This window comes from Arctopsyche grandis, chromosome 7, assembly GCF_051622035.1.
Source record: "Arctopsyche grandis isolate Sample6627 chromosome 7, ASM5162203v2, whole genome shotgun sequence".
In the NCBI taxonomy this organism is placed as follows: Eukaryota; Metazoa; Arthropoda; class Insecta; order Trichoptera; family Hydropsychidae; genus Arctopsyche; species Arctopsyche grandis.
This window is the reverse complement of record NC_135361.1, coordinates 15118215-15145039: the sequence shown is the minus strand read 5'-3', so window position 1 is coordinate 15145039 and position 26825 is coordinate 15118215. Positions and strand designations below refer to the sequence as shown.

Here is a 26825-nt window from a genome sequence, read left to right as displayed (position 1 = left end):
CCGTTCTGATGGATTTCGAATATCCTGTATTTTGTTAAGTCTAAAATCTCGGGTTCACTTGATAGCTTCAACCCGATTTTATGTACGTTTTAATTTACGAACTCGAGTCGGTTTTTTTCGTCAGTAGAAGAAGGAAGGGAAAACATGTACATATATTTTTAATTTCCACCGTACACTTTTATACTGTGAATATTCTTGATAAATTGTACGACGGTATGTATAATAATGAATCGGATAAAATCGGGTAAGATTAATAACCCCACTTAAATTTGGGGAGTTTTCACTTTGAATTTGTAATTTCGATCGGTACTTCTCGCATGCCTCCCCCTTCTTCATCATATCGAATATTTCTTTGACGCTCCCTCCAAAGTCGCGTTGAAGTTGAGAGCTCGCCCAAGGCACCTCTTTATTTTTGACTCCTTGAATTTTTAGTGCCATTTAAAATTAAAAAATCACCCTTCGGGGAACTGTTCCGCCCCACGTCCATTAAAAACATTCGCATAACTTATAAAAACTGTTTTTTACATGCATATCATATAACTTGGTGAGTACGTCTGTATTGAAATAGTTTGCTTAACGGTGTCAATGGAACTGTTCCAATAGTGATGTTGGCGCCAAAGTGCGCGAATAGCTTTGAGGCTTTGCCATTAAATTATTGTGTGAAACGAGGTTATTACATTCGCTTTATTTCCTGATTTTATTACCCCAGAATGGAACACATGATTTGCGATTCGCAACGGAGTAGATAATAACGTTTAATAGTCTTTAATGCAGAAGCATTAATGATTCAATCATCAACGGATAAATTGGATTTGCTTCATGATTGTAATACATATTATGAATTTACTAAAATGTATATAGTAAATTAATTTTTTTATGTACATATGTACATATATGTTTATGAAACTGCTTTGTATAGTGAACGAATTATTACCCACAAGTGAATTTCCCACACGAGTATTGCCCAGTAGCATTCCACAAATTCTATTATTATTTTTTATTAGTTATATTTTTTATTTATTATTAGTTTTTTATGTGTGGAATCTTCGTGTGAATAATACTCATGTGAGCGATCATCTTGGGGAAAATTATCATAGAATCGTTTTGTACATATAATATTTTTCAATAAAAAAAACTCGTTTTCATATAAAAACTCAATACACATATGTTTGACGGAATTGAAATTAAAGTTTAATATAGAAAATGCATGGAGTAATAACAAATATAAATAATCTATTACATATCATAATCATTTACAACCATTCACCATACACTGCTGAATGAAGGCCTCTCCAATATGCTCCCATTCGTCTCTAGTTTGCGCAACTCTCATCCATCTCACCACATTTTTCTAATTTCAGCTTTCCATTCACCCTTTTTCATTCTTTCGGGTACTATTCTAGCACTTCTTTTTTTCACCTTTCGTCTATTTTACTACGTATTCTGCCCATTGATATTATAACCTCTTCAATATTTCTACTATATCCACTATCCTTATTATACTTCTCACCCATATATTCCGTTTCCTATCTCTTCTCGTCATGCCTAGCATACAGCGTTCCATACTTCTTTGAGTGCATTAGTTATTTTGTAACTTCTTGAAGTTCAATGTCCTAGTTGATACGTCATCACTGGAAAAAAACAAATTTACTGCATTTGATAAAAGTTGTGGGTGCTAAAAATATTTGAATTGTATGGACCAGAGCTTTTCTTTACGTTATGTTTAGCACACACAACTATGGTGACAAGAACTTGTTTGATGTTTGATGCTATACACATTATTGTTAGTACCTACATTTAGTTTAGAGTTAAGACAACTGAAAGACGAATATATTAAAGCATTTAAAGTCGAGCAAAATGTGAATAAATTTAAATAGGCAAATAAAGTTTACCTTTAACTCGGCACCATGGAGCTTTGTTGTCCATAAAAGCGGATAGTATTGAAAGAGCTCATTCCAGAGGCTGAAATTAAAAATATTTGAATCCAAATAGAAGTGGTAGATTGGTCACCATGAAAATACCTACACATACATACAGGTTTATTCGGGAATTTCAATCAGCATGTTCGGAAGTGTATTACAATGTGTGCACACCGACTACCCCTTATATTCATTTTTATGTACATTTCAAATATTCACGGTACGTTTTTACGATCTGTCCGAACACGGTCGACCCTGCAACACCTGCAGTGCATTTCTTTTTTTTTGTTCGGCCAAAAAAAGTTCACCGATTTGGTCAGTAGAATGCAAGAAAATTTACCCTGCACTTCCAGTTCGCACCCTCAACCACCCCCCTCCCACCCTTCAATAACGTCTCTTTCCGGGGTGAGGAGCTCGTAAAGCTGCACATCCGGCAGGAGGGCATCATACATTTTTTACGAGCGTGTTTACTTTTAAAATTTTCACTCTTTTCATGAGAGAGGCCTTTGCGCCCTTTGGGATGCGCGCACAATACGACCGGATCGAATCGTGAGGGAACATCAATTTGTTTTATTTGCCGCATGTAATCCAATTGCACAGCTAGCTACAAAGCACTGTAGCACAGTTGTTCGCTTTTTTGCGTTTTTTTATTATTTTATTATTGCTATTTTCCACGATGGATTAGCCTCAGACGTTGCTATTGAACCGTTTGCTGTTTACGACCCGACCCTTCAGTGATTCATTTGTATATCCAGTACATAGATGTATTTAATAATAAAAACTTGACTAGAGATTTTGGTTGTGTTGATTACGTCTCACATCAAAGGTTATCATTTTCTTAGTAGTAATTAAGAAGTTACCCTCATCGCGTTCGCGAGAGTTTTCCCTTAACGAGTTGTGGTACTATTTATAGCTCTTAAGTACCGCAGAAAATTAAATTTTGATGTAATCTAAAACAAAGCAATGGTCTCTTAGTAAAATCGTAGAAAACAATTTAAGTTTTATTACTTTTGAATCTTAAAATCTCTGTTCTAAAGCTGTGGTTATTAATATTTGAAGTAAAATACACATATAATTGTTCATACATTGATTAATTTCAAATATTATTCAAATATCAGTGGTACGCCATGACTTAAAACAGGGGACTAGGTGTGGACAAAAAAATATATTTTTTGAATTATAATAATCTGTCTTGAAGTGTTGAGTGTAATATTTAATTATTGTGCTAACAGAAATGTCCTTAGAAGTCTACATTTCTTAATAACATCTTGCTCATCTTAAAAACTTAATCTTCTGTATGATTTTTCTAACAATCGATCGAGAATGCAACATTCCAAAATTTCGATATTTGTTTCCACGTGCTCCGTTCTGATTTGTTCTGAGGGAATCGTTTTGAGAACCAAGTCCCTTACCATATTTTTTCTCAAAATATTCTGAGTGTTATTGTACCAAAAAAAATGTTCCAAATTATGTTTGGAAGATACAAATCAGAATATTCTTAGTAAAAGTAAATGCTTGAAGAGACGAGTAGATTTATAAATGTTTTGTTTTAGACGGAACGTCTATACATAATAATTTGCCAGTACCGTGAAGGGAACATAATTAAGACGGCGAGTCCGTGCAAGCGAACGGCGCGTTAGATCATACCATAACAATCCACTACCTCAGATAGGGCCGATTCCAGCTTCTAAACATCGCAAATCTGAGTGAACAATGTCAATATGAACAACGATTTGAATTTATGTTTAATCACTCTAATAAAGTATATTTTAGGGTTTGAAATCGATTCAGTTTGTTATTTGTAAATTTTGAACTGCTTCAATCGATATTAAATGAAGCATGTGATGTGAAATGGCGGCAATCCATCAATCATTATTTTTCGGTAAAATCTATGCAATTATTTTATCACCCCCTTTTTTTTTGAAGAACCTATCGGTAGGAACAACTTAATCAATATTTCACTTCTACATAACCGAAGACGGTCACTGAAAAATAAATTTAAAAAACTTTACAACATTGGAAAAGATCCAGTTTTGTATTTTTCACGTTTTGTCTCTCGAGAAATTTATGTTCCACTGCGTCCGGCTTAACATGGCAAATAGTACACTTTAACATATTCGAATAAATATTACAGTATTTCGCTTTGAAATCGTGACGCGTGTATAAATGGAAGATTTTCTGTAATAATTTTCAGCTCGAAATAGCTAAATTGGCAATCAAGTTAATTAGTTCGTTTACACTTTACTCTGAACAATTCTCGCCCTCGCGAAGTCTTATCACGCTTATTTGAAGTTTCTCAGTATATGCATTGATAATATTATAATTATCATACAGTCATATATGAAATATGTACATGTATGTAGGCTTTATACAAAATATCTTGTGTATATATATACATACATACATACATACGTACTTAAGATCACGGCCAACCTTATAAATTTGCACAATAAATACAATTTTAGTAAAATAACAGTTTTTGTTTACTGTGTGTAGATACTTGTATGTATGTAAGTACATACGTTTACTTTCAACAGTTCACTGTTCCTTTTATCGGGTCATCGTGCAAGTCATAATGAGCCATCGTCGACAGGTTCGACCGGTTTATTTTAGGTATATTGCACATGTTTGCAATATATTGTGAAATTGGATTATTTCACAATATTAATTCACCGCATTTAAATTTGATTAAAATATACGTATACGATTGTGTTATTGTAAAATATACGTATACGATTGTGGAGCCTATTTAAAAAACAAAAGATTCAAAATTTAAAAATTGAAAACAAAACAATTGCAGGTTGAAAAAAAAATGGACAGTGATGATTGAGCGTGGCTGATTTACACCACCTGTCGCGGTATAAAATCATCCCTGACTGGAACACTAAGGTAAAAATCAGATCTTCGCTGTGTGTATCTTCATTGCAATTCAGATAATTGATTTTTATCAGACTTGTATAGAAAAATGTTCATCAGCTAACTGTTCTTCGGACAAATGCTTACAAATTTTTAATTATATATAAAGCTATGTGTAGTCGGGGGCTGTGGAGTCGGGATCGTGGATTCGTAGCTTTTGGTTGGAGTCGAAGTCGTTGAAAGTTTGAGTTTAAACTTTCAACGACTTCGTTTTTTATTAATAATGTATATGAATATTGAATTATGGACTAAAAGTGACTCATCAATACCCAATTTGTGCATATCACAGTATTTCTTCAGAAATGACATCAAATGCGCATGCGCTGATAAATAAATAAATTTATTTTATTTGTTCTATTGTTTTTGAAATTTTCTTCAACGCCACCATATTGGGTAGCTCGTTGTTCGAGTTCGCGTTCGCGTTTACGTCTCTTCTGAGATGGAATAAAAAGAAGTAGCGGCAACAATCAATCATAATTAACTCGGGTTGAGTAATGTTTTCACTTTATGGATTTCAATAATTCAAGTGCACATAAATATACACACGATCACTAGTATAAAGTGACCAGACGTTCCGGATGTCGGTAAAATAAGAAACTAGAATTTAAGATTAAGATTTTAAATTGGCAGCACTGGGCTCTCTTGGGACTTAAGGGGATCTGTTTGTGTTGAATCTCGTACTGCGACGAAAAATATTTAGTCACTTGACACTACATAGTAGGTACCTATTACATACATATGTACATATATTAGGCCAAAGCGAAAAAGCGCAAATTTTGGATTTCCTTCGACGGAACTAGTGAAAAACTTTCTGCGTATCAAGGGAACGTTAAATAAAAAAAATCTGTTTTTCGAGAATAGTTTCGATTTTTATACTATTTAAAATAAAATAAACACTCAATATCCAAATATTGAAGTTTAATTGGTCGATTACGTTAAGTTTTGACTGATTAACGAGAATTCAAAGTCACCGTTTCGCTTGAAATTCCCATACAAAGCGCGCCGCGTTCGCAATGATTGTTTGTATGGGGGAAGCGTTATTTTCAGAAAATGAGAATTTTTTCACGTTTCTGTGATAAATTTGAAAATCAAAGATGTTGATAGCTTACTTGAGTATATATGTAGCTTTAATTTATGTAAATACACAAAATACCAAAAAAAATATATATGAATTTTATGAAATACACATATAAGGAGGCCAAAATGACCCATTTTGACTCAAAATGTCATTTTTTACGGCATAACAGCATTATGTTGGCCTCATGTCTTATTTTTTTTAATTTTTACCAATTTTTTTTTGTATTCAGATTAAAGATACAAAAGTATACTCAGGACATTGTTTAAAATCAATGATTTTTTTTTATTATTTAACGTATCCTTGATACGACGAAAGTTTTCCACTAGATCTATCGAAGAGAATCCAAAATTCGTGTTTGTTCCTCCGGCCTAATGTGTTAAATAAAATATGTTCAATTAGTATTTATTGATTTAAATCAGCTCAATGAACATACATACATATATGCGGTGTTTTGGCTACTGTTTGTTATCTCCTTAGTAAACTCTTTTACTTTCAACGCTGTTGAACCGTGTATTGTACATAATTTAGGATTGCCAAAACGACTAAACGTAGCTTACTCCAGATATATTCTAAAATTAGCCCAATAGTTGTTAGTTTAAGTTTGCAATTGTTAATTGTAAAATTGTGAAATAATTCATTAGCAATTTGCTATATAATAATAAATAAATACATAAATAAATAGGAAAAAAAAACAAATTCCCCATTTTTTATTTTTTTTAAATCACAGTTGAATTGTAGAAAACTGTCGGAGTCCGGGTGGTGTTTTTTTTAACGCCTCTGCAACCTTTTTATTAACCTACCTGTTGAAAAGGTCGTCAATTTTTCCAGCATGACGAATAGCCCCATACTACGAACGCGACATTATCAACGTTCGAGGGCCTCGCATTGTCACACACCACTTTCCCGATTCGAGCGTTCGCGAGCCCGTCTGTTGACTCTTCCGCGCAACGGCCAACGAACGCTTTTGTTTCAATTTGAAACACGGCGCGCTTCGCGAGTCGGCCGCTCGATCGCAGCGCCAGCGAACCTTCTCCACTCTCGCCGCTCGCCACTCGGCTCCAGTCAGTTCTGGTGGCCGGACGACTCGTGCCGGGAGGGGTTACGCGTCGTGCGCCGAACGTTTCCTCAACTTGCACCGAACATTCCGAACAGTCGAACGAAGTCGGCCCAAAGTGCATCGGATTCGCTGCCACGATGCAGACGCGCACCTTCACTTGAATCGCACTCGTCGAAAACTTTTTCCGACTTGCAATACAAAATCAAAACCTAATCGTAGACTTACAAGACTTACAAACTTTTGTGCCGGATTTCTTTCATTGTACACGTGGGTGTGTATTTTAAAATATAACAAAAAAAAAGTTGCGCTCGAGTGACTTTTGAGTGTGCGAACGGGACGCAAGATGTCGGCGCACTCAGGTGTGACAGGTGCGACAACCTTGCGATGCACTGCCATGCTGCTCGTGCTCTTGCTGACAGCCGCCAAAGGTTCGTAAACTATTACACTTTCATTTGTTTGGGCGGAATTATGCCATATTTGTTTACTTGCGCAATTGTTGGATTTTAATTGCGCGTGAGCACACACACACGCGCGCGCACACAGTGTGACAGGTACTCGCTTCGAGTGGTGCCCCAACACAGCCTCTTTTCGCCAGTGTTTTTGATCGTCGTCATAACAGTTCGATTCATGTGCATTAGTCGAACTTTTATCGTGTACCTTCACCACTTTTCGTTGTGTATTTTTAGGTCCGGCAAAGTTTTCGCTGCGAGGGGAAGAAGGAGAAGGTATCGCATCGCGTGTTTCGGTCAACTTTTATTTACACGAAATGTGTGTCAGGTGTGTTTTTGTCCGCTGACTGTTCGTTCCGCTATGAATTAATCGATATGGCTGTGTATGTATGCATGTACCTACACATAGGGTTTTTAGTGAAGGTGCCGTTTTATTTTGTTTCGATGGGTAGTGCCCGCGTATATTTATATATTGTATATAGATATGGTAGCTGTGTGACTCACCCAAGTTTTGCCTTAATTAAATTGAACGCGCTCGTCCAAAATGGGGAAATTATTTTGTTTCGCTTGAAAATTTCATTTTGATGTTTTTGTTCGGGTTTGTTTGTATTTCAATAACTTGTACGTACACACTTTGACTGTGTCGAAGTGAATTGTATATTATTTCGGAATTGATGAAATGTGTTCCTTAATTGGAATTAAACTTTGCCAATAATTTTACTTGATTTTTAATTTTTACAATTTCATATACATACATACATATGTCGGTTTATTTATTTTACGATTTTTTTTTTAATTATTTAAATGAAAAATTCATAGTAAATCAATACCTATATAATATATATGTACTTTTTTTCAGCAGTATACTAAGTTCTACATATGTACACATTTAACTTAAAATAAGGATACATACCTGAATTGAGTCATAGACTCATAGTAAATTAAATTTCACAATGCATATACATATGAGGAAATTTTAGTAAAGTTAAGCAAAATTTCTCTTGGAAAGTTTCATATTTCTAATACTGAATGTATGTATCATTCTTGATTTTGTTGTAAAAATAGATATATAATTTTCTTGTTGCTAAATTATTTTTATCGGTGTCATCATTTAAATGTGTTTGTTTATTGTTGTTTATGCTCTGAATGTTTATTGAGACGCTGTGAAATTAGCGGTAAAGTTGGTCAATCGAAATTAACGCTTTTCTCAATATCGACCCATTGACTTATTTTATTTTGTTTGCTCATAAAACTTCTTCGAAAACTTTGACTCGATCATTGCGTCCCAATTTTTTTAATCTCTGTTTCCAATTAATCGGCTACAAATAAGAATAATCCGAGCAAATTTGACGCTGAGCTGATTTGACGTAAATCGACCTCGGTTTAACCCATTCATGTCGAAGACAATGAATACTAAACTGGATCTAATGAACTCGTGTAATTGTTTTACCTCATTTTCCCGCTTCACCAGTGTCTTATGACATCAATTCAGAACGAGGAAGATTACATTATACATAATATGGTCGCAGAACGAGCTACCGTACAAAGTGTTTAATAACGAGACGACGACTGATTTTATAATTTTTGTATGAATCATCGTTGACAATGTCGAACCAATTCAGCCGCATCGTAGGTATCATGAATGAATGAGTGTTCTTCGACGATCCTCAAATACATATGTACATACTTTGTAGAATTTAATTTAAGATTCGTGCGGATTTTATACCGCGGTTCAAATTTTTAGGGAAAACAGAATATATGTAGATTTTTCGTTAGGGTTCAATAATATTATGAATGGAATATGAACTCCTTTAATAAATATAATATGTATAATACGTATATCGTTCAGATTTTCCATAGATAAGCCTTAATATGACCCCTACCTTCTTCTTAAATCTTATTTGATGAAAATACATTTTAGATGCACATCCATTTTTTTCAGCATAAAAAGCAATATGTATGGAAATCTGAATATCTCGTCGTTCAATTTTTTTGCAATCGTACTGACAAAATTCTGATTAAATTTTTTTTGTCTCAGTTTCGTACATACATATATGATTTTTGGATAAATTGATATTTAGTTTACTTCCGTCTTTTTATTTAGGATGCTCGTTGAGAAATTAAAAATGGAATGATCGGTAAATGGCACGTGTTTCAATGTAAATACATATTGAAATCACCTGTATGTATTCGTTTACATTTAATAATAGGTACTCACGTTTTTATACTAGAAAACGCTTATCAATAATACTTCGATAGCGTTGTTGAATGTACATATACATAAGTACATACATGTGTACTTCCAAACAATTCTTAATAATATGGATAATAAATTATGTATGTATGTACATATTTCACCTCAATTTCGATTAATAATTACTCTGAGGAACAAAAAAAAATACGGGAGACTAAAGAATCTTTACTAAGTTTAACCTACTGAATTCGAATATGAACGTGTTGCGAATGCCTTTTATTCAGAATAAGAAGAGGTTAGTAAAAAAATCAATTTAAACAACTTTTTATTAAATACTTTTCGGGTAAAAAATCATTATTTCGTAAATCAAAATCATAGGTATGTACAAAGAAATTAAATATTATATAATAAGTGTACCCATGACACACCTACATATATTTACGATTGAATCACTTTGCCCTTATTGGTGGATTTTGTGGTGGTAACCTGTTTTCGTTTATACGATACGTTGACGATTTCTCTCTTATCTCGTATTGTGAAAGTGTTATTTGTCAATTGTGTACAGTCTTGAGTAAAATATTTGTCTTTTGGGGATTTGTATGCTTATTTGAGTTGACCTGCTGTATGTGTTTCCATGTCAGTTAAGACTTCTATATTTTTAGATCAAATACCTACAATGTATTTAGTTATGTTTGATTGAATTGGTTCAGTATTGTAACTCTATGTATTGTTCAATGAATGTTTATATTGATTCGTTGTATTTTTACTCAGATAACTATATCACCTCTGATTAGATAACGCTGATAAGTTATCGGATTGCAAAATATTTTGTGACATTCGAGAAACGTAAATTGTTTTAACTTTCAAGTGCAACTTAAGTCCGCAACCTGTTTTATTAACTGAGTCATTTATTGAGAAATTCACCTTAAATGCTCGGGTCACAACGGATGACGGTATATATTGCAAACGAGTTTGTAATTTTTCATTTCCGCTCTGAATTCTATCTATCAGGTATTGACTGTCTTCTCCATCGTACTAGTTTTTGATTTTGTGTATGACAATTATGTGTATTATTTACAATGCATTTTTTAGATAAATTACTGGAAAGTACCGTTGAAAATATATGTTATCTTAATTGGTTTGTTTCTAAAAATATTAATATTTGAGTAGATAACGAGTGTCAAGTGTTGAATAGGAAAATATACTTCGTAATATTTTACGACTGCGTAGGGTCCTAATGGACCTTTTGGTGCATTTCCGAGCTAGTTTCGATTTTACGAAGAACCTTTTCGCAGATTTGAGGTAATTTGCGTAGCAATTGTGAAATTGTAGCACGTGTTGCGGTAATTGGGTCAGGACCTCAGGGGTTAGGCTTTTGTATTTGCCTGTTTTATTAGTGATCGGTTGGAAGTGTACACAACGAAGGTCCTTTATTGGCTCAACAATCCCTCAGGTAAAGGTAATCACGAGCTGGACGAGTCTTTCTGCGTTGGACGAACTTCGAGCATACCGCATATGAAAGACACGAGATTACGTTGTTCGGTCTCTTAATGATTTTTTTCGCTGTGCGTACACATTTTCTTAATAATTTGGGTTACGTATGTGTTATTCAATATCTTAAATTAGAACTCTGAATGCGTTAAGTTCAGTGGCGTATAACAGTCTGGTGCATGGCAGATGCATTCTTCGCGCTCTGGAAATAAATACGGCGATCATCTTTGTAAACAGCAATTTACTTTCGTGTGCGTAAATATTTTCATTCATGCGTTTTGATTATTTGCAGTGAGTGGCCCAACTGCCATATGACAAATTCACTATGTGCATTTGTTTATTTCTTGTACTGCATCTGCACTCTGGGAACAAAGTCGATACTGTATGAGCTTGTATCTCAAGTCGAGATACTGTAGGAAGTGAGCATTCTGTGAGATGAACCAACTTATGTAATTTTTTGTTAGGAGTTTCGAAGCATCTTCACCGAACTTTTTTACGTTTTCTTATTATGTGGGTGTAGTTTAAATCACTGATTTTATTATTTGATCTACTTTATTTCTCATTTTTTGATATAATAATTTTTTTTTATATTCGATCTTGGTTGGGATTTGTTTGAATCCACGATTTTTGAACCACTTTTGAGCTATGTATGTACATATTTACTAAATTTATATAATACCTACCTATTAAAAGTTTTTCATTTCAAAAAGTTGCGTGACGGTCACATTGGATGTCTGGTGTGTTGGTGTGTCTGTGTAAGCAGAGGAGAGAACCTTAATCATAAATCGCACCACAAGTCTGGAGGGGTTGGATGCTGTGATTAAGGCTCGGATCTACGGGGCTTTACGTGTGACTCACTTGAGTGTGACAGCTCATCAAAATTCCTCGTAATGATACAATTTTCATGGCATTATTATTCATTTCCTATCCTGCCCGTCGTCCCCGGGAATGAGGATTCATCATTGTGCTCTGGATTATTCAGGAATACGGAATAATGGCCGGCGATTCCATATTCTCCATTGCCACAATGCAAATACACGGGACTATTTTAGCTGACGCGGCTAAAGGTTTTGCATGATAACCGAACGTTAGCGCGTTATTGAATCGCCTTAAAATTAATACCCACCCCACATAGTGGTCGCTCTTATTGTTATTGTATTAATATTGTATAGAGATTTTTTTTTTTATTATGTAATATAATATAATGGAAGAAGGTTACGCTTAATGTTTTCGGATTAAGTTTAATTACAATAAGCTGACTTGGCTTTGAAATTCTTGAACGACTAAAGGCTAGGGGGAGGGGGGGGGGGGGGGGGGCTCGCGCGCGCGATACCTCCGAATAATTTAATCGGAGTGAATCGTGGCGTGTTTATTAAATTTCAGATATCCGTCTGAAAATTAATTTAGAAATACTTTTCTCTCTCGTTTTAACGAGACTGGCGCGGTGTCTATGACTATGTGTGTGTGTTTTGCGTTTATTTTAGCTCGCGAAATTTCCGCGACGAGCCGGCCGAACTCTTGATTGATGTCTGGAATTAAACTGCTTTTAATCAAACTATTGAATTGCCGTTTTTAGAGATGGCGAAAAACTTTTTTGAAATCGACAATGTGTCAATTTTACCAGTCACCGTCCGAATCGGTCTCCGCAAGATCCTCTCCGAAGTCATCCGTCTTTTTAATTGTTATTTAAATGGAGCTTTCAGTTGCGCATAATCGGCGGATTATTTGTTTTTTTTTTGTCTTATTTTTTCTCATTAATTTGTGTACGGTTTAAGCAGAATAATTAATTTAGGTCATTATTATCATTTACTGGCATTCACCATCCACTACTGGATGAAGTCCCCTCCAATGCCCTTCCATTCGTCTCTATTTTGCGCAACTCTCATCTATCTCACCCCACACATGTTTCTAATTTCGTCCATTCATCGTTCTTGCGGCCATACTTTCACCCTTTTACATTCTCTTGGGTACCATTCCAGCACTTACTTTGTCCACATTTCATCCTTATTCTAGCTACGTGACCCGCCCATTGTCATTTCAATTTCTTCAGTCGTCCCGCTATACCCACTTCCCTTGTCATACTTCTCGACCACGTATTCCGTGTCTTATCTCTCCTCGTTATGCCGAGCATACAGCGTTCCATATTTCTTTGAGTGCATTGGACTTTGTATAACATTGTAGTGTTCAATGTCCAAATTTCACGTATATGTACATATATGTTCGAGTATATACTTCTCCACTGACTAAAAACGTTGATCGAATATATTTTTTTCGAGCATTTTTCAAGTAGCATTTTTGATTTTAAAACAGCGCCCATTCGCCGTTTAACGTATATAATAATTGTCTAATGCGTGCGTGCGTGTGTACGAAGTACTCACTGTTAACACCATGCTCCATATCTCTTTCTCCCCTTAGAATCGAATATCGTGGAAAGAGACGTAGCATATAATTTCGTTCATATGATCGGCCGATAAAAACAAAATAATTTTTCTTCAAAAAAATGAATTAAACTTTAAATTATTAATTCCGTTGATCCGAATTGCGATATTTTATTTACCAAGTGTACAATGATGTGCACACAGTCTACTAGTATAATTATATTTGTATAATTTTTTAAATTATAATTTAAATGTCAGTTGAATTTTGTCTTTAAATATTGAAATTTAAATAAATATTGTATACTAGCTGTATTACCCGGCTTCGCTCAGTGTTTATAATATAAACCGCTTAAACATGACTAAGCTAATTTAATTAAAAAAAAAAAAAAAAATTTAAAAATTTAAAAAAAAAATTAAAAAAAAATAAAAAAAAAATCAAAAAAAAAATTTAAAAAAATCAAAAAAAAAAATCATTTTTTTTTTTTGCCTTCTAGGGCTTCGCCCTCGGCACCCCCCTGAGCCTTTGCCTTCTAGGGCTTCGCCCCTCCACGCCCCATGAGCAATTGCCGTTTAGGGCTTCGCCCCCATGATCAGTTGCCTTTTAGGGCTTCGCCCCTCCGCGCCCCCATGATTCAAAGCCGTCTAGGGCTTCGCCCCCCTTAGTTAATGCCTTTTAGGGCTTCGCCCCCCGCGCCCCCAAGATTTATTGCCGTTTCGGGCTTCGCCCCCCTTAGTTAATGCCTTTTAGGGCTTCGCCCCTCCGCGCCCCCATGATTAAATGCCGTCTAAGGCTTCGCCCCCCCTAGTTAATGCCTTTTAGGGCTTCGCCCCCCGCGCCCCCAAGATTAATTGCCGTTTAGGGCTTCTCCCCCCTTAGTTAATGCCTTTTAGGGCTTCGCCCCTCCGCGCCCCCACGATTAAATGCCGTCTAAGGCTTCGCCCCCATGATCAGTTGCCTTTTAGGGCTTCGCCCCTCCGCGCCCCCATGATTAATTGCCGTCTAGGGCTTCGCCCCCATGGGGCTGCGCCCCATGAGGCTGGGCCCCCCCGGGGCCCCACGGGGCTGCGCCCCTTGTGGCGCCCCCTTTTGAGCCCCATGGGGCTGCGCCCCATGAGGCTGGGCCCCCCGGGCCCCCTTCGGGGCCCCACGGGGCTGCGTCCCTTGTGGCGCCCCCTTTTGAGCCCCATGGGGCTGCGCCCCATGAGGCTGGGCGCCCCCTTTTGAGCCCCATGGGGCTGCGCCCCATGAGGCTGGGCCCCCCGGGGCCCCACGGGGCTGCGCCCCTCGTGGCGCCCCCTTTTGAGCCCCATGGGGCTGCGCCCCATGAGGCTGGGCCCCCCCGGGGCCCCACGGGGCTGCGCCCCTCGTGGCGCCCCCTTTTGAGCCCCATGGGGCTGCGCCCCATGAGGCTGGGCCCCCCGGGCCCCCTTCGGGGCCCCATGAAGCTACTCGCCTTGCGCCCCCGCGGGGGTGAATCCATTGAAACGAAAAAAACAAATCGGCGCCCATGGATCGAAAAAAAAAAAATCGAATCACGTGTTCGATGACGTCACCGATCTACGGACGACGAAGAAGACGAAGAAGACGACGACGACCAAGGATACATACAAAGTCTCTTTCCAAATTATAGATTAGATTGTAGTGTGGACGTGTAGAGGGGTTTCCGAGATCAGAGTGAAATACGCAACCAAAACTGTTAGAGGTAGTTTATTGTTCTTGATCCGTCGGCTTACCAGCTCTGAATGAAACACAAACCAAAAATGCCTAATGTTTATACCTTTGGAGTACTCTCCTCGCTGAGATATCCCTGGTCGATGGGTCGTGAGTAGACACCGGATAGTCACAGTGCTATCCATTGTTCCATTGTTGTAAATCCTTTGTAAAAAAGGTTCGGCAAACCTTTAACAATGCATTTACAACCTTTGAACAATACGCGGCACCTTTTGGGTCCGGTGACAAGTCGTGAGACCTTTTTCTTCATAGGTTGTGTGTGTCCTTTATGGCGCGAACGCGAGATCAGGGGATCATCGCTATTAAACCACAATATTTTAATATGATATCTAGTAGCTTAGAAATTTATCATTGTATTTTTTTTTGTTCGATCAGTTTTTATAACTTAACTGCTTATTATGTAAAATCGATATTGATACTAGCCATTTTATTTCAAAGGAAAATGCTTATATACATATCTATCCTATGTCCATACATACATCTTAGGTAGTTTATTTTTTAAATAAAATAAATGTCAAGATAACTAAATTTCGGCTGTACACATACATACATATGTACATATAAGTTTTTTTTTTGTGAAATTTGATACATTTTCATGTACTTCTCGTAACTGATATGTTTGTCTTCAAACTTATAAGAGCGTAACGCGAAACGCGAGACACTTCACACCGTTACGCATACAAGAAGAGATTGTTTGAGGATGTAGATTAGAATATTATAATACTTTTATAGAATTTTATAGTGTCACGTCGTTGAAATTCGATGAAATTATAAACAACCGTTTGAATTAACAAAGACCATACGTATCGTTTGGTATAATTGGCCTCATCGTGGCAATCATCAAGCTTGAATTGCCACTGATCATGTGCACACTCACTTATTCGGGAGTACCTACTGCAAAATTCATCTTTGCGAAGTTGGCGGTGACGCATTACATTTTCCATGTTTGTTTAACGTGCGTATTTGAAATTTATATCCCGAAAGCCTTGCGGCGAGAAAACTAGGAAGCATTCTGAAAATTTGATATGTGAGATAACGTTGTTGTAGTTCGGAATTGCAAATATGTATCGGCAACCCCTCCGGATGACGGTCAGTTTATTAGAAACCCTTTGATGAAAGTGTACGTTGCCAGTTTGAGAATTTCTATTATGTATGATGGAATGCTTGGTAATTTTTGACTTTGGTAATAATTGGAAATTGCTCCAAGTACATACATAATTGCTGTTGAGTGTACATATGTATGTATGTAATTAATATCTATCGGATTGGTGGCGCGAATTGTCGTGCACCCACATTTTAACGGATGAAGTTCTGGACTGGCTCGTACCAATTTATGGAATTAATTTATTGTCACAGCCGTGTTGTGTGGCCATTGTGAGTGAACGGGCGTGTGTGGTGAATTATTCTCGTAAAAATCGAGAACGTTGGTTGTTTGGTGCACCAGATGTGTGGGATGTATGAATTGGGCTGGCACGGCGACTAGTCACGCGAAAACTTGCACACACGATTTATTAAAAACCGTAAAAATTTTAATGAAAATGGAAAATCGAACGGAACGCTTCGATGATGTGTGTGCAAGTCGATCTGCGAGTGTACGTATGTATGTATGTATGAGTGAAATTTTCACCCTTTTACATGGTTTGTACTCAATTGTCGATACATATTATTTATGTATGTACATATGTATTATATATTACAAAAATATTTATTAATAAGATAAATGAATTAAAATTTTATTTTTCGTAGAATTTATTACTTTTCTTTAAGTGGATATTAGAACAAAAATAATCCTACTTTTACGTCCTTTTTAAATTAACAAAACAATAAAATCAAAGGTAACATTGTTACGTTAAATGAAAGGAAGATTTATTGTGCGAAAGTGAAATTTTTTATCTTGTTCTCCAAGATAATTTTTAAGCATCTTGTTAAGAAGTCTTATGTTTCTTTCGCCTTTTTTATTGTAAAAGTATTAATTTAAATATGTATAGCATTTTCGTGAAATATCGTATTTTCAAAAGCGTGTTCTGTATATTATATGTACCTATACATACTTGATTTAAGTATGTTTGGATATTTTTGAGCTTTTATATATTATTTGAATCTAAGGGAAAATTTGAGCTTTTATAAATTATTATGTAAGGGAAAATTTTCCGAGAATTCGATTGAATACGTATTATTTTCCTGTTTTTAGATACAATATTCATATTTTCATAATTATAACGAAAAGCAAAAAAAAATAAATTTACAATGTTAATATCGGTAAATTTGTACATCTGTAGTATGTGTATGCATATAATTACATATTTATTTTTATTTTAATAAAAATATACGTGTCTTCACAGGTTACCCCAATATAAAACTTTGGCCAGATAATACACATTTTATATAAACATACATACATATGAAATATATAAAAACACATTTAATTTTATTTAACAAACATTCACATGCTACCCAAAATATTTAAAGAAAAAAAATAATACATAATATCAGTATTAACGTACACATGTACATATATGTACATAATATAAACATCTACATAGGTACATAAACATATATAACATATAAACATACATAAATATAAACATAGGTACATTTAAATGTTATATGTAGATCTGATATGAATCAAATTTCATTTTACACATAATTTAATTTTTTTTTATACTTCATATGTATGTATGTATGTACATATGTCACTAGCTAACATGCGATTTGATTATATTCGATCTTTTTGACTTTGGAAATGGAATATTTGTCATTAAATATTAAAATATAATATTATGTCATTATTTGGATTAATTACTTTCTATATTGAATTTAACTATCACATTACTGAATTTTTTATAGACTATTCTAAATATAACGTCCCTGTGAGTTGCCTCTGATAATTAATTTGATATTAAGGCAGATTATGAATCGCGTTTTTCTTTTCCACATATAATTTATATTTATAATATGTACGTAGGCAAAATGGAGGATCTACAAATGTGTGCGTACATACATACATACATATATGTACATATGAATTTGTTATGATTACGACGACGCCCATTCAATTAATATTTTCTCCATATTGAACCAGTTAAATAAACATAAAATTAAAGCAATAAATGACTACAGTCTCCCGGCATATTTTAATGTAAACAAACATCGGTAAATATGCCGGTTGTGGGTATACATGTAATATATCGTGGAAGCTTGTTCCGAGACAGCTTAACTGCCACCTGCGTCGTGGAATCGTTTCAACTCCAATATTCGCAAAAGTTACCAGAACAAAACCTTTTTTTTATGTTTAAAAGTGATTTAACGCCCACAATAATTTATTTTTGCGCTGGTTCATTTCCTTATTTATCCGGGAACCCCCTCCCCTCCCCCCTCCGATCGCTTCACTAATGGAAAAAACGTATACACGTCACCGCACCTAATTCCGTATGCCCACTTTATTATTTAACTTTATTTTTCATTCAAATTTCATTTATGATACATTAATAAACATTTGACGAATGTTAATATTAATGTGAAATACATTCTATACATTGCGGATACATGCATTATTAATGTTTCAATTGGGCAAAACGTGAGCTTTTTGACTTGTGTGTTCTCACGCATGTGAGTAAAGCCCCCTCCGAAAATAATGAGGGGAATGATATCATTTCGGAAAATATTTACGGCAAGAGATATCATCTTATTCCTACCGTTACGGAACGCGCAAACTAAGTACTAATTTGTACAACATCACAGTGGTGTGTTTTCCAGGAAAATATACATATAATAAGTATTTATAGCAATAAATTAGGTGTGATTATCACTGTGTAGATATTGCACATCCAAGGTCTTCGTATCACTCTTTTAACCGCACACATTCACAACTCCATCGATAAGACGTGAATCACATAACTCATAATGACTAATTCGTTGAATTATCATAATACTATTACAAAACACAATAATCAACTTTGTTTGATAGTGGATAGCATAGTATACACACTTGTTCGCGAATCAAGTGTATAAAATTTATTTTCTTCTCAATATCAGTTTCTTTTTCTCGCGAATTATCATTTTTGTGTTTTGTATAAATTTTTTGTTTATGTTTTTACTTTATCTATGTACATACGTAGTAACAATAGATGAAGTTTTGTGATCATGCGAAAATTCGAACTCGAGATTTTGACTGATTCGAACTCGGAATCGATCACTGATCACGTTTTCATGATCTAGTAAAAATGTGTGTGTGACTGTGTATTTTGGGGATTTTTTGAACACCGTTAGTCTTCTCGAACTGACACTTACATAGTATTGGTTACTGAAATTCTTATTGGCACGACATAAATTTTTTCCAAATTTTTAAGTTGAATGGAAATTGTGCCTCTCCTTATATGTGTCGTCTTTTTTTTAGTTTTTGAATTCAATTATTTCCCAAACCGTTGAATCGGACTGAAATTGAATCGGACTGATTTTATGTATGTTGTTACTGTTTTAAAATAATATGTAAATTTTCTCGCTATTTCTATTTCTGTGAAAAACTTGACCTAACTACGGACTTCGCTATGTCCTATCTCGAAGCAAAAACGTTAGTATTATAGTATTCTTAAATAGAATATTATAGTAACGTAGTTGGTTATATTTGAATGGGATTGAAATGTGTTTTATTATTAGGTTATGTGCTATTTACATATAGGTTTGCCGAAATCTGTGTCACGGATGATGAGACATGATAAATGGATTTAGAGATTCATTCAGAGATTCATTGTTTGCGATCAACTCTGTTCCGGACAAGATCGCGGGGGCGTGGTCGGTGTCGGGGAAACGTAAAAATAAATTAGTCAGTCGGTCGCGAAAATTAATCCAGTTTCGTAATTAATTGGAAACGTGTCCTGCACACCGGCCACCGGGAAAAATCGGGAAAATCGCAATAGTCCACGGAGCGATTTGCAGTGGCACAATAAATATACCCCTACACTCGCTTAAGCTTTTCTCGTTCTCGGAGGGCGAAACACGTACGCGTTTGACTTTAAAAATTACGAACGATATTTTCAAAGGACAAATTGCAAAAGAGAGCAAGGCGAAACGCGACCCGTTGTTAAACGACGGTGGCCATATTGCCTACATAAATACCTCCTTGGGGTCTTCCAGAGAGGATCTCGTATTCCCGGCGCGCAAATCGCCTCCGAACCTCCCGAGCACTCTCCAGCTTGCAAGGTTGTTGCAACGAAAACCTTAATTTTACATGTTTCAATGGGACGTTGCAACCCGGTCAGGAGAGGGGAGGGGGGGGGGGGGAATTAATGCAATTAGAAAAGCTCCTTTCTAACAGTATGTGTAATCTCTTTTGACTAATTTGTGCTGTATGAAAGCATCTAATATATTTCGAAATAATATTATAATAAGTTCTTATGAATCTACGTATACATACTTATAATCTTATGAATTCATTCTTATGAATTCGGATACTTGATGCATATTACTAACGCGTATTTGGATACATTAAGTGTAGTCGTGAAAAAAATTGTAATTTTCATGTACGCTCTTATATCGTATTAAAAGGATTTTCTTTTAGCTGGATTCCTGCTTATTGTTATTTTAAAGGTGGTCGGTCATGTGTACTTTTAGATTATTTTTTTATTGCTTTTAATGGAAGCTCGTTAGTGGAATACATTTAGTGATGTTATTTTATAATTTTTTTATTTCAATAGTGGGTTCTTATTGCGATAAACTAATTACATACATATATGTATTACATACATATTTCATCTTAAATAAGGGTTAACATAATTTACGTTAAGCATATGACATTTCATATAAAAATTGCTTTTTCATAAAAATGTTGATGGTCAAAAGTCAGCAAGACGAAAACATTCCTGACTTTAATTTGGTCTACCGTTCGAAGTAATTTGGGCAAAATTACGCTCATATTTATTACAGAGTAAAATAATTTGTATACGTATATAAAATTTTATGTCTTCATTTTAATAGTTAAATGTATGTAATATTTTTCATTTGAGATTACCCGAGTAATATGTTCTAATTACTTGCAATTATAAATGATTATTATTTTTCGCACCTTTTTGCTTTATAGTGTTACTCGGACGTATGTACATAGTATAAATTCCAGGCTCCCACCAGTCGAGTAATGGAAATAGTTGGTGGTCGTTTAAAAAGTTTTGCATTAACCGTTTTTCTAAATTACACAAATGCTTCAAAACTTTTGCGATGCGCACGTATTTTGTATTCTGAAAAAAAGGCGTTTATAGTTTTTTTTCTTCATTAAGTCATCGGCGCTCTCGTTATGTTTCTTGTTTCGTTTTTGATAATAAAAAAAATATACATATGTATGTATGTAAACGGCCAAAAACAGGTCTGATGATATAATCGAGACTCGAAATGAAAACCTAAGCTCCCCTACACCTGGTTTCTCGGGGGGAGGATTACCTCGATGGGGATCGACAAAGTAATACAAATTTCAAGCAGGAAACAAATCTTCTAATTTCAGTTGTATAATTTTGTTGAGAAAAGTATAAAAATGAATGGGGTTCCTGATGGGGATGTCTTGGACAACTTACGTATTTCCCGAACTTACTTTTTTATGTGTCGCACCCCCCCCCCCCCGCCACCAGTTTGTTTTTTATTGTATTATTTGTCATGTATATTATTAATTATTTCACGTCGGTGTGGATATCCTTTGACGTCGGCTTTCATACAAAAATATTATGATGGAAATATTAATTCCATTTTCTCATTACCTTTGTTATTCATTGTTCTATTACTTGCGGTCAAGTGATACTTCAGTTATTCTACACCAGTCAAAGTGTGTATTTTTTTAGCGTGGTCTCGAAAAGGTTCAACTCTTACGTATTTGTACTGGAATAACTGGAACGTTCGTGTTTTTTTTTCTTTTTACTAGCAAGACACCGTAACCCGGTATTTTCTGTTCTATTCCGGTACATTATGTCGCAAATGTGGGTATATTTCTGAAATTGGGTCTCAGTATAGTGTGCGCTTCTCAAAAAATATGTCTAAAGTAAATATATTAGAATGATATTAAATTTGCGGCATATGATATTATTACGAAAGCGCTTCAGTCAATTGCAATGCTAGTTTTCCTTTCTTTTTTTGCTTTAAGTAAAAAAATATCTCTCATTATTTGAGTAGTAATAAAAATTTTCTTTTACATTTAAAACATAAACCCACTTAGTATTGATGCTGAATATCTACATATAAGTATGTGTTTTTATTTTTATATATTAAAGTTTATTACTTTATTTTCAAAATTGACTGAAATGAATTACTATGTACATATATTGGAACTATTTGGCGTAGTGCGATTTATATACACATACAAATACCTACGGCAGACAAATCGCTTCGTCTGTGGGACTCATTCCATCCTCACCTGTCACGTCTTGTGGTATTATCATCAGATTATTGCTAGTCTTCTGTGTATACTATTAGTATCAATATATTTTTATTTATAAGCAGTTTTTCGATTTTCTTTTACTATTTTTTTCGACCCTTTAACACATTCAGCCCGGCGCATGATTTCATACATTTGCCCATGTGGCGGCACTGTCACGCGTATCGGCACCCAATTACGCGTGACGGCATTAAATCACTTTATATTTTATAGGAATTTTTGTGTTGGGGGTGCTCAATGAAGTGGAACCGTAAAATTATAGTCTGCTATAGCACTATCCGCGTGGACACCGGTGGTGCACGCCGGGTTGAACGTGTTAAATATGTTTCGTCTTCACGAAAAAACTCCATTATAATTATTGTATCAATATTATGTAAATAAAAAAAAAATCAACAAGTTAAATAATCTGTAAGTAGGATTTTTCCTCATAGAAAAGTCAAAAATGTTGTGACCACATGATTTTTCCGCACTACTGAGCGTATCGAGCTGAAAATTTATATTTTCATTCTTTATGCACTAACTTAGAGTTCAGTTTTGGATACTTCTTAAATTGGAAGAAGCAATTTTTTTTAAAACGATATTTCATTATTTTATTTTGACCTTTCAAATTATTTCTATCTTCTTGATATTTTATGCTTATAATATTAATAATATTAATGGTAGAAATAAGTAATGCAAAATTTTTGAACCAAATCCGACAGCCGGAAGTAGAGCCTTTGTCTTGTGTGAGTTTCCTTACATTTGCCCTCAAACTTGTATTGAAAATGTTCTCATAGCCGGTATATGTGAATGGGTATGTATGTGTATATGAGCGTCATTGTCGAATTTTGTTTTTTATACTTATTATATACCTCATATACATAGATAAAGTTATGCGTTGGTCACATTCGATTTTTTTTTAATTTTACATTACGGTCTTTGTGGTTTTTGCATATTTCGTTGAAATTTTTCTTATCATTGTAATCTCATCAAGTTCGCCATTCATTTCACGTCTTTCGATTCTCCTTACCGAAATTGGAAATGCGGGTTATTACCAAAATCTGAAAATCATAGGTTGGCTTGAGTTTAGCTTCACTCACCGCTGTCGCGTTATCTCATACGTGATCTTATTATCAAACTCGTTCATTATATGTATGTATGTACATACAGACGACCGTATTCCGCGTCGGTTTTGAATTGTTTTTAAAACTTCGCCGTCGTTTGTTGTATTTTTTTTTTTTGTTATTTATTTACGTTTTTAATCCCGTTAATTATTACCAAATTGTGTTTTCGCTAATGCGGCGCGTGTGACCGCACATACATTAACATAATGAAGTCGCAGTACGTTTGCCGTGAATTGGTATGCGCGTTGTATTACCGTATGTTGACGGTACGTGAGCAACGTTTTGTCCGTCTCTGGCAAAGTCGAAAACTTCGTTACGGTGGTAGGAAATGTCGAAACCGTGTCCGACGAATCATCAATCACATTATTCGAACGTACAACCAACAGACTTCGGCCCATATTCATAATGTCCTTGTGGACGCTTCTCAAACTGTGAATGTTCGTCTGCTTGCCATTTGTTAGCGCGCACCTGTTTCGATGTTGTCGATTTAGAGGTTTTAGAGAATATATTTTACATAGATATATACCAGGAAGGCCTTAGAGGTAGACCCCAATGCGCCTCTGACTAGACAATTAATTACAAACATTGCAGCATTTTTATTACATAAATCGCTGTATTTTGAGAGACTGATGAACACGAAATTAAAAATTAATTAATTAATCCATTGAGACATCTATGGATTTAGACTTTTATCATATAAATTTTTACACATCGTACATACATACATATATCAAATTCAGATATTTGTGACATAGCGGGTAGGATCATTTTTGTCAATTTGTTGGAACCGTTTCAATGAAAATCAGATAAATTGGCTGGCAAACTCTGATAAGAAACGATCGACTTGGAGTCACAAATATCCAAGTCTGACCAGCAGTATTAAAGATTAGCAAGGGATTGAACACGGAACCTCTCGGTGCTAAACATAAACGCAACCGCCGAGCCATACTGCTGGCTATTGATGTCTCATGAAACATATTGTTCGAAAAACCATGTACACATATGTATGTCGCGTCCTTAGAGCGAAAAAATGACGGCTAAATTGAGCAATATGAATTTTTATTTCTGAAAAAAAATCTTTATGTATTGCGTATGCAGTCCTACGTTTAAATATAGCGGAAGAATCCACTTCGGATGACGTTTTACAGATACTATTATTCGGTCTCCGTGACAAGCCCGAATGTGAAACTTCGGAAAACGCAAATATCGGAAGGCAAAGATCGAAAATCGAAAGATCTTAAGTCGAAAGATCAAAAAAAGGGTGCATGGTAAACGGTACATACTCACGTACATACTCGGTACTTAATTTGCGCGAGCAGGTTACAAGAGGAACAGGCTTTTCCTCCCGTATTAATGTGCAACCTTTTTTTTATCTTTCGACTTACGATCTTTCGATTTTCGATCTTTGCCTTCCGATATTTGTGTTTTCCGGCGTTTCACATTCGGGCCCGCGAGGTAGACCCACTATTATTGTACATAAAATTGTGCTGAATGTAGATTTCTGTAATATATGTATGTATGTACATATGTATACTGTCGGGTTGTATGCACGTGATGTCTGATCTCATATTTGTAGTCTCGAAAGTCTCGAAATCCCTCGGGTACTATTCGAAGACTTCCTTTGACAATCCTGTCCCATGCTGTTTCAGCGTTTCGGTGTTTTTGTAGATCGTCGGTGGTTTACATTCAGCGGATAAGCTCATATTTGCTCTTGTGCGATTTCATTTTCACGCTTTCGATCGTGTATAAAATGATGGACATTATGTGCGTCAGAGGTTTATACAATATAAAAATGTGTATATTTATGTAAAATGAAAAGAAAATATGGATTTGTATCTCCATAAATTTCATGCTTGAATATACATATGTTCATCTGTGTTCCATAAAAGTGGAGTTTATTCGATGGATCTATCAGTGGCGTGCGCTGAAATTCTCTCTCTTTTTGTCGTATATCCTTACTTAATGTGCACGAACAGGATACAAGAGGAACAGCCTGTTCCTCTTGTATCCTGCTCGTGCACATTTAGTAAGGCTGTACGACAAAAAGAGAGAATTTCAGCGCACGCCACAGGGATCTATGTATCTGTTAAAGAATTGTGAGGGTTCAAATTTTGACTGAAAGCAAAACAAGACGAAGGAACATTTTTTAAAATCCAGATTGACATTTTCTTGTCAACGTTTGCAGAGTTTAATATGTTTCAATTGTTTAGAAGGTTTTAAGTAAAACCAACTTAAAAGTGGTTTTTTTAAATCAACTACATATGTATATGTACATATATGCATTTTAAATTTAATTATAGTTCTCAATAATTATCAATATGAGAAACTTTCTCTATTTGCGCAATATCGCCGTGGATCTAATTAAAGGCTCAATTTGAGGAATTATTGTATCGTAAATCAATTGGTGATCTTTTTGTGATGTCTCTATGTCGTTTTATCGTGAAATGAGTGTAATATCTCCTTTTACCTGTTAAATTTTCGGATTACACCTGCGTGTACGACACCCAGGAGTTGGTACTACAATTGAGAGGTCACAACAGTGTCGAAAGTTTCAATTGTTCCATTGGAGAAATCAAATTAAATTAACACAAAATGTGAAAATTATGCTAGTCGACGCTTAGTTTCAACAAACTAGCATAGGGTCCGTTTACCCTGCTAACCCTTTAAATTGCATTATAATACGGTCGCACTCTTCAATGTAAATAACCCCGAGGCGTCATCGGACGAAGCACGTATCATTCCAATTTGGAAAATGGCTAAATTCAATTTTGATTCATATTTTATGTATAGACGGTTATTTTAAGGTTCTGCGTGTGTGATTTAACGTGTGTGTGTGTGTGTGTTTTTTTAATGTTTGTTCGGGGTTAAAATTTGCAATTCAAGTTGACCGTTGTTGGCATGTTTGGAAACGTTTTGTTTGGCAGACAACCAGGGGGATGTGGGATGGTGGATGGGGTGGGGGTGCCTCTGCTCTCTCGTCCGGAATTATATATTAGTCTGCGAGGGATGATTTACGAAACTCATTTGGACGATTTGGACGATTTGCCCGTCGATTGTTATTTTGCAACGCTACTGACAAACACTACTCTCAGGGTGA

At 35.5% G+C, this 26825-nt stretch overlaps 1 protein-coding gene across 1 annotated transcript in view; it reads left to right on the top strand.

The window, feature by feature from the left end:
- The first annotated feature begins 6140 nt into the window (after positions 1 to 6140).
- Positions 6141 to 26825, top strand: part of Fas2 (neural cell adhesion molecule fasciclin 2) — a 229914-nt gene continuing 209229 nt past the window's right edge. The window contains exon 1 of the mRNA XM_077435328.1: positions 6141 to 7398. Coding sequence (XP_077291454.1) covers positions 7314 to 7398 — 85 coding nt within the window. The 5' untranslated portion in view covers positions 6141 to 7313. The remainder of the gene's footprint in view (positions 7399 to 26825) is intronic.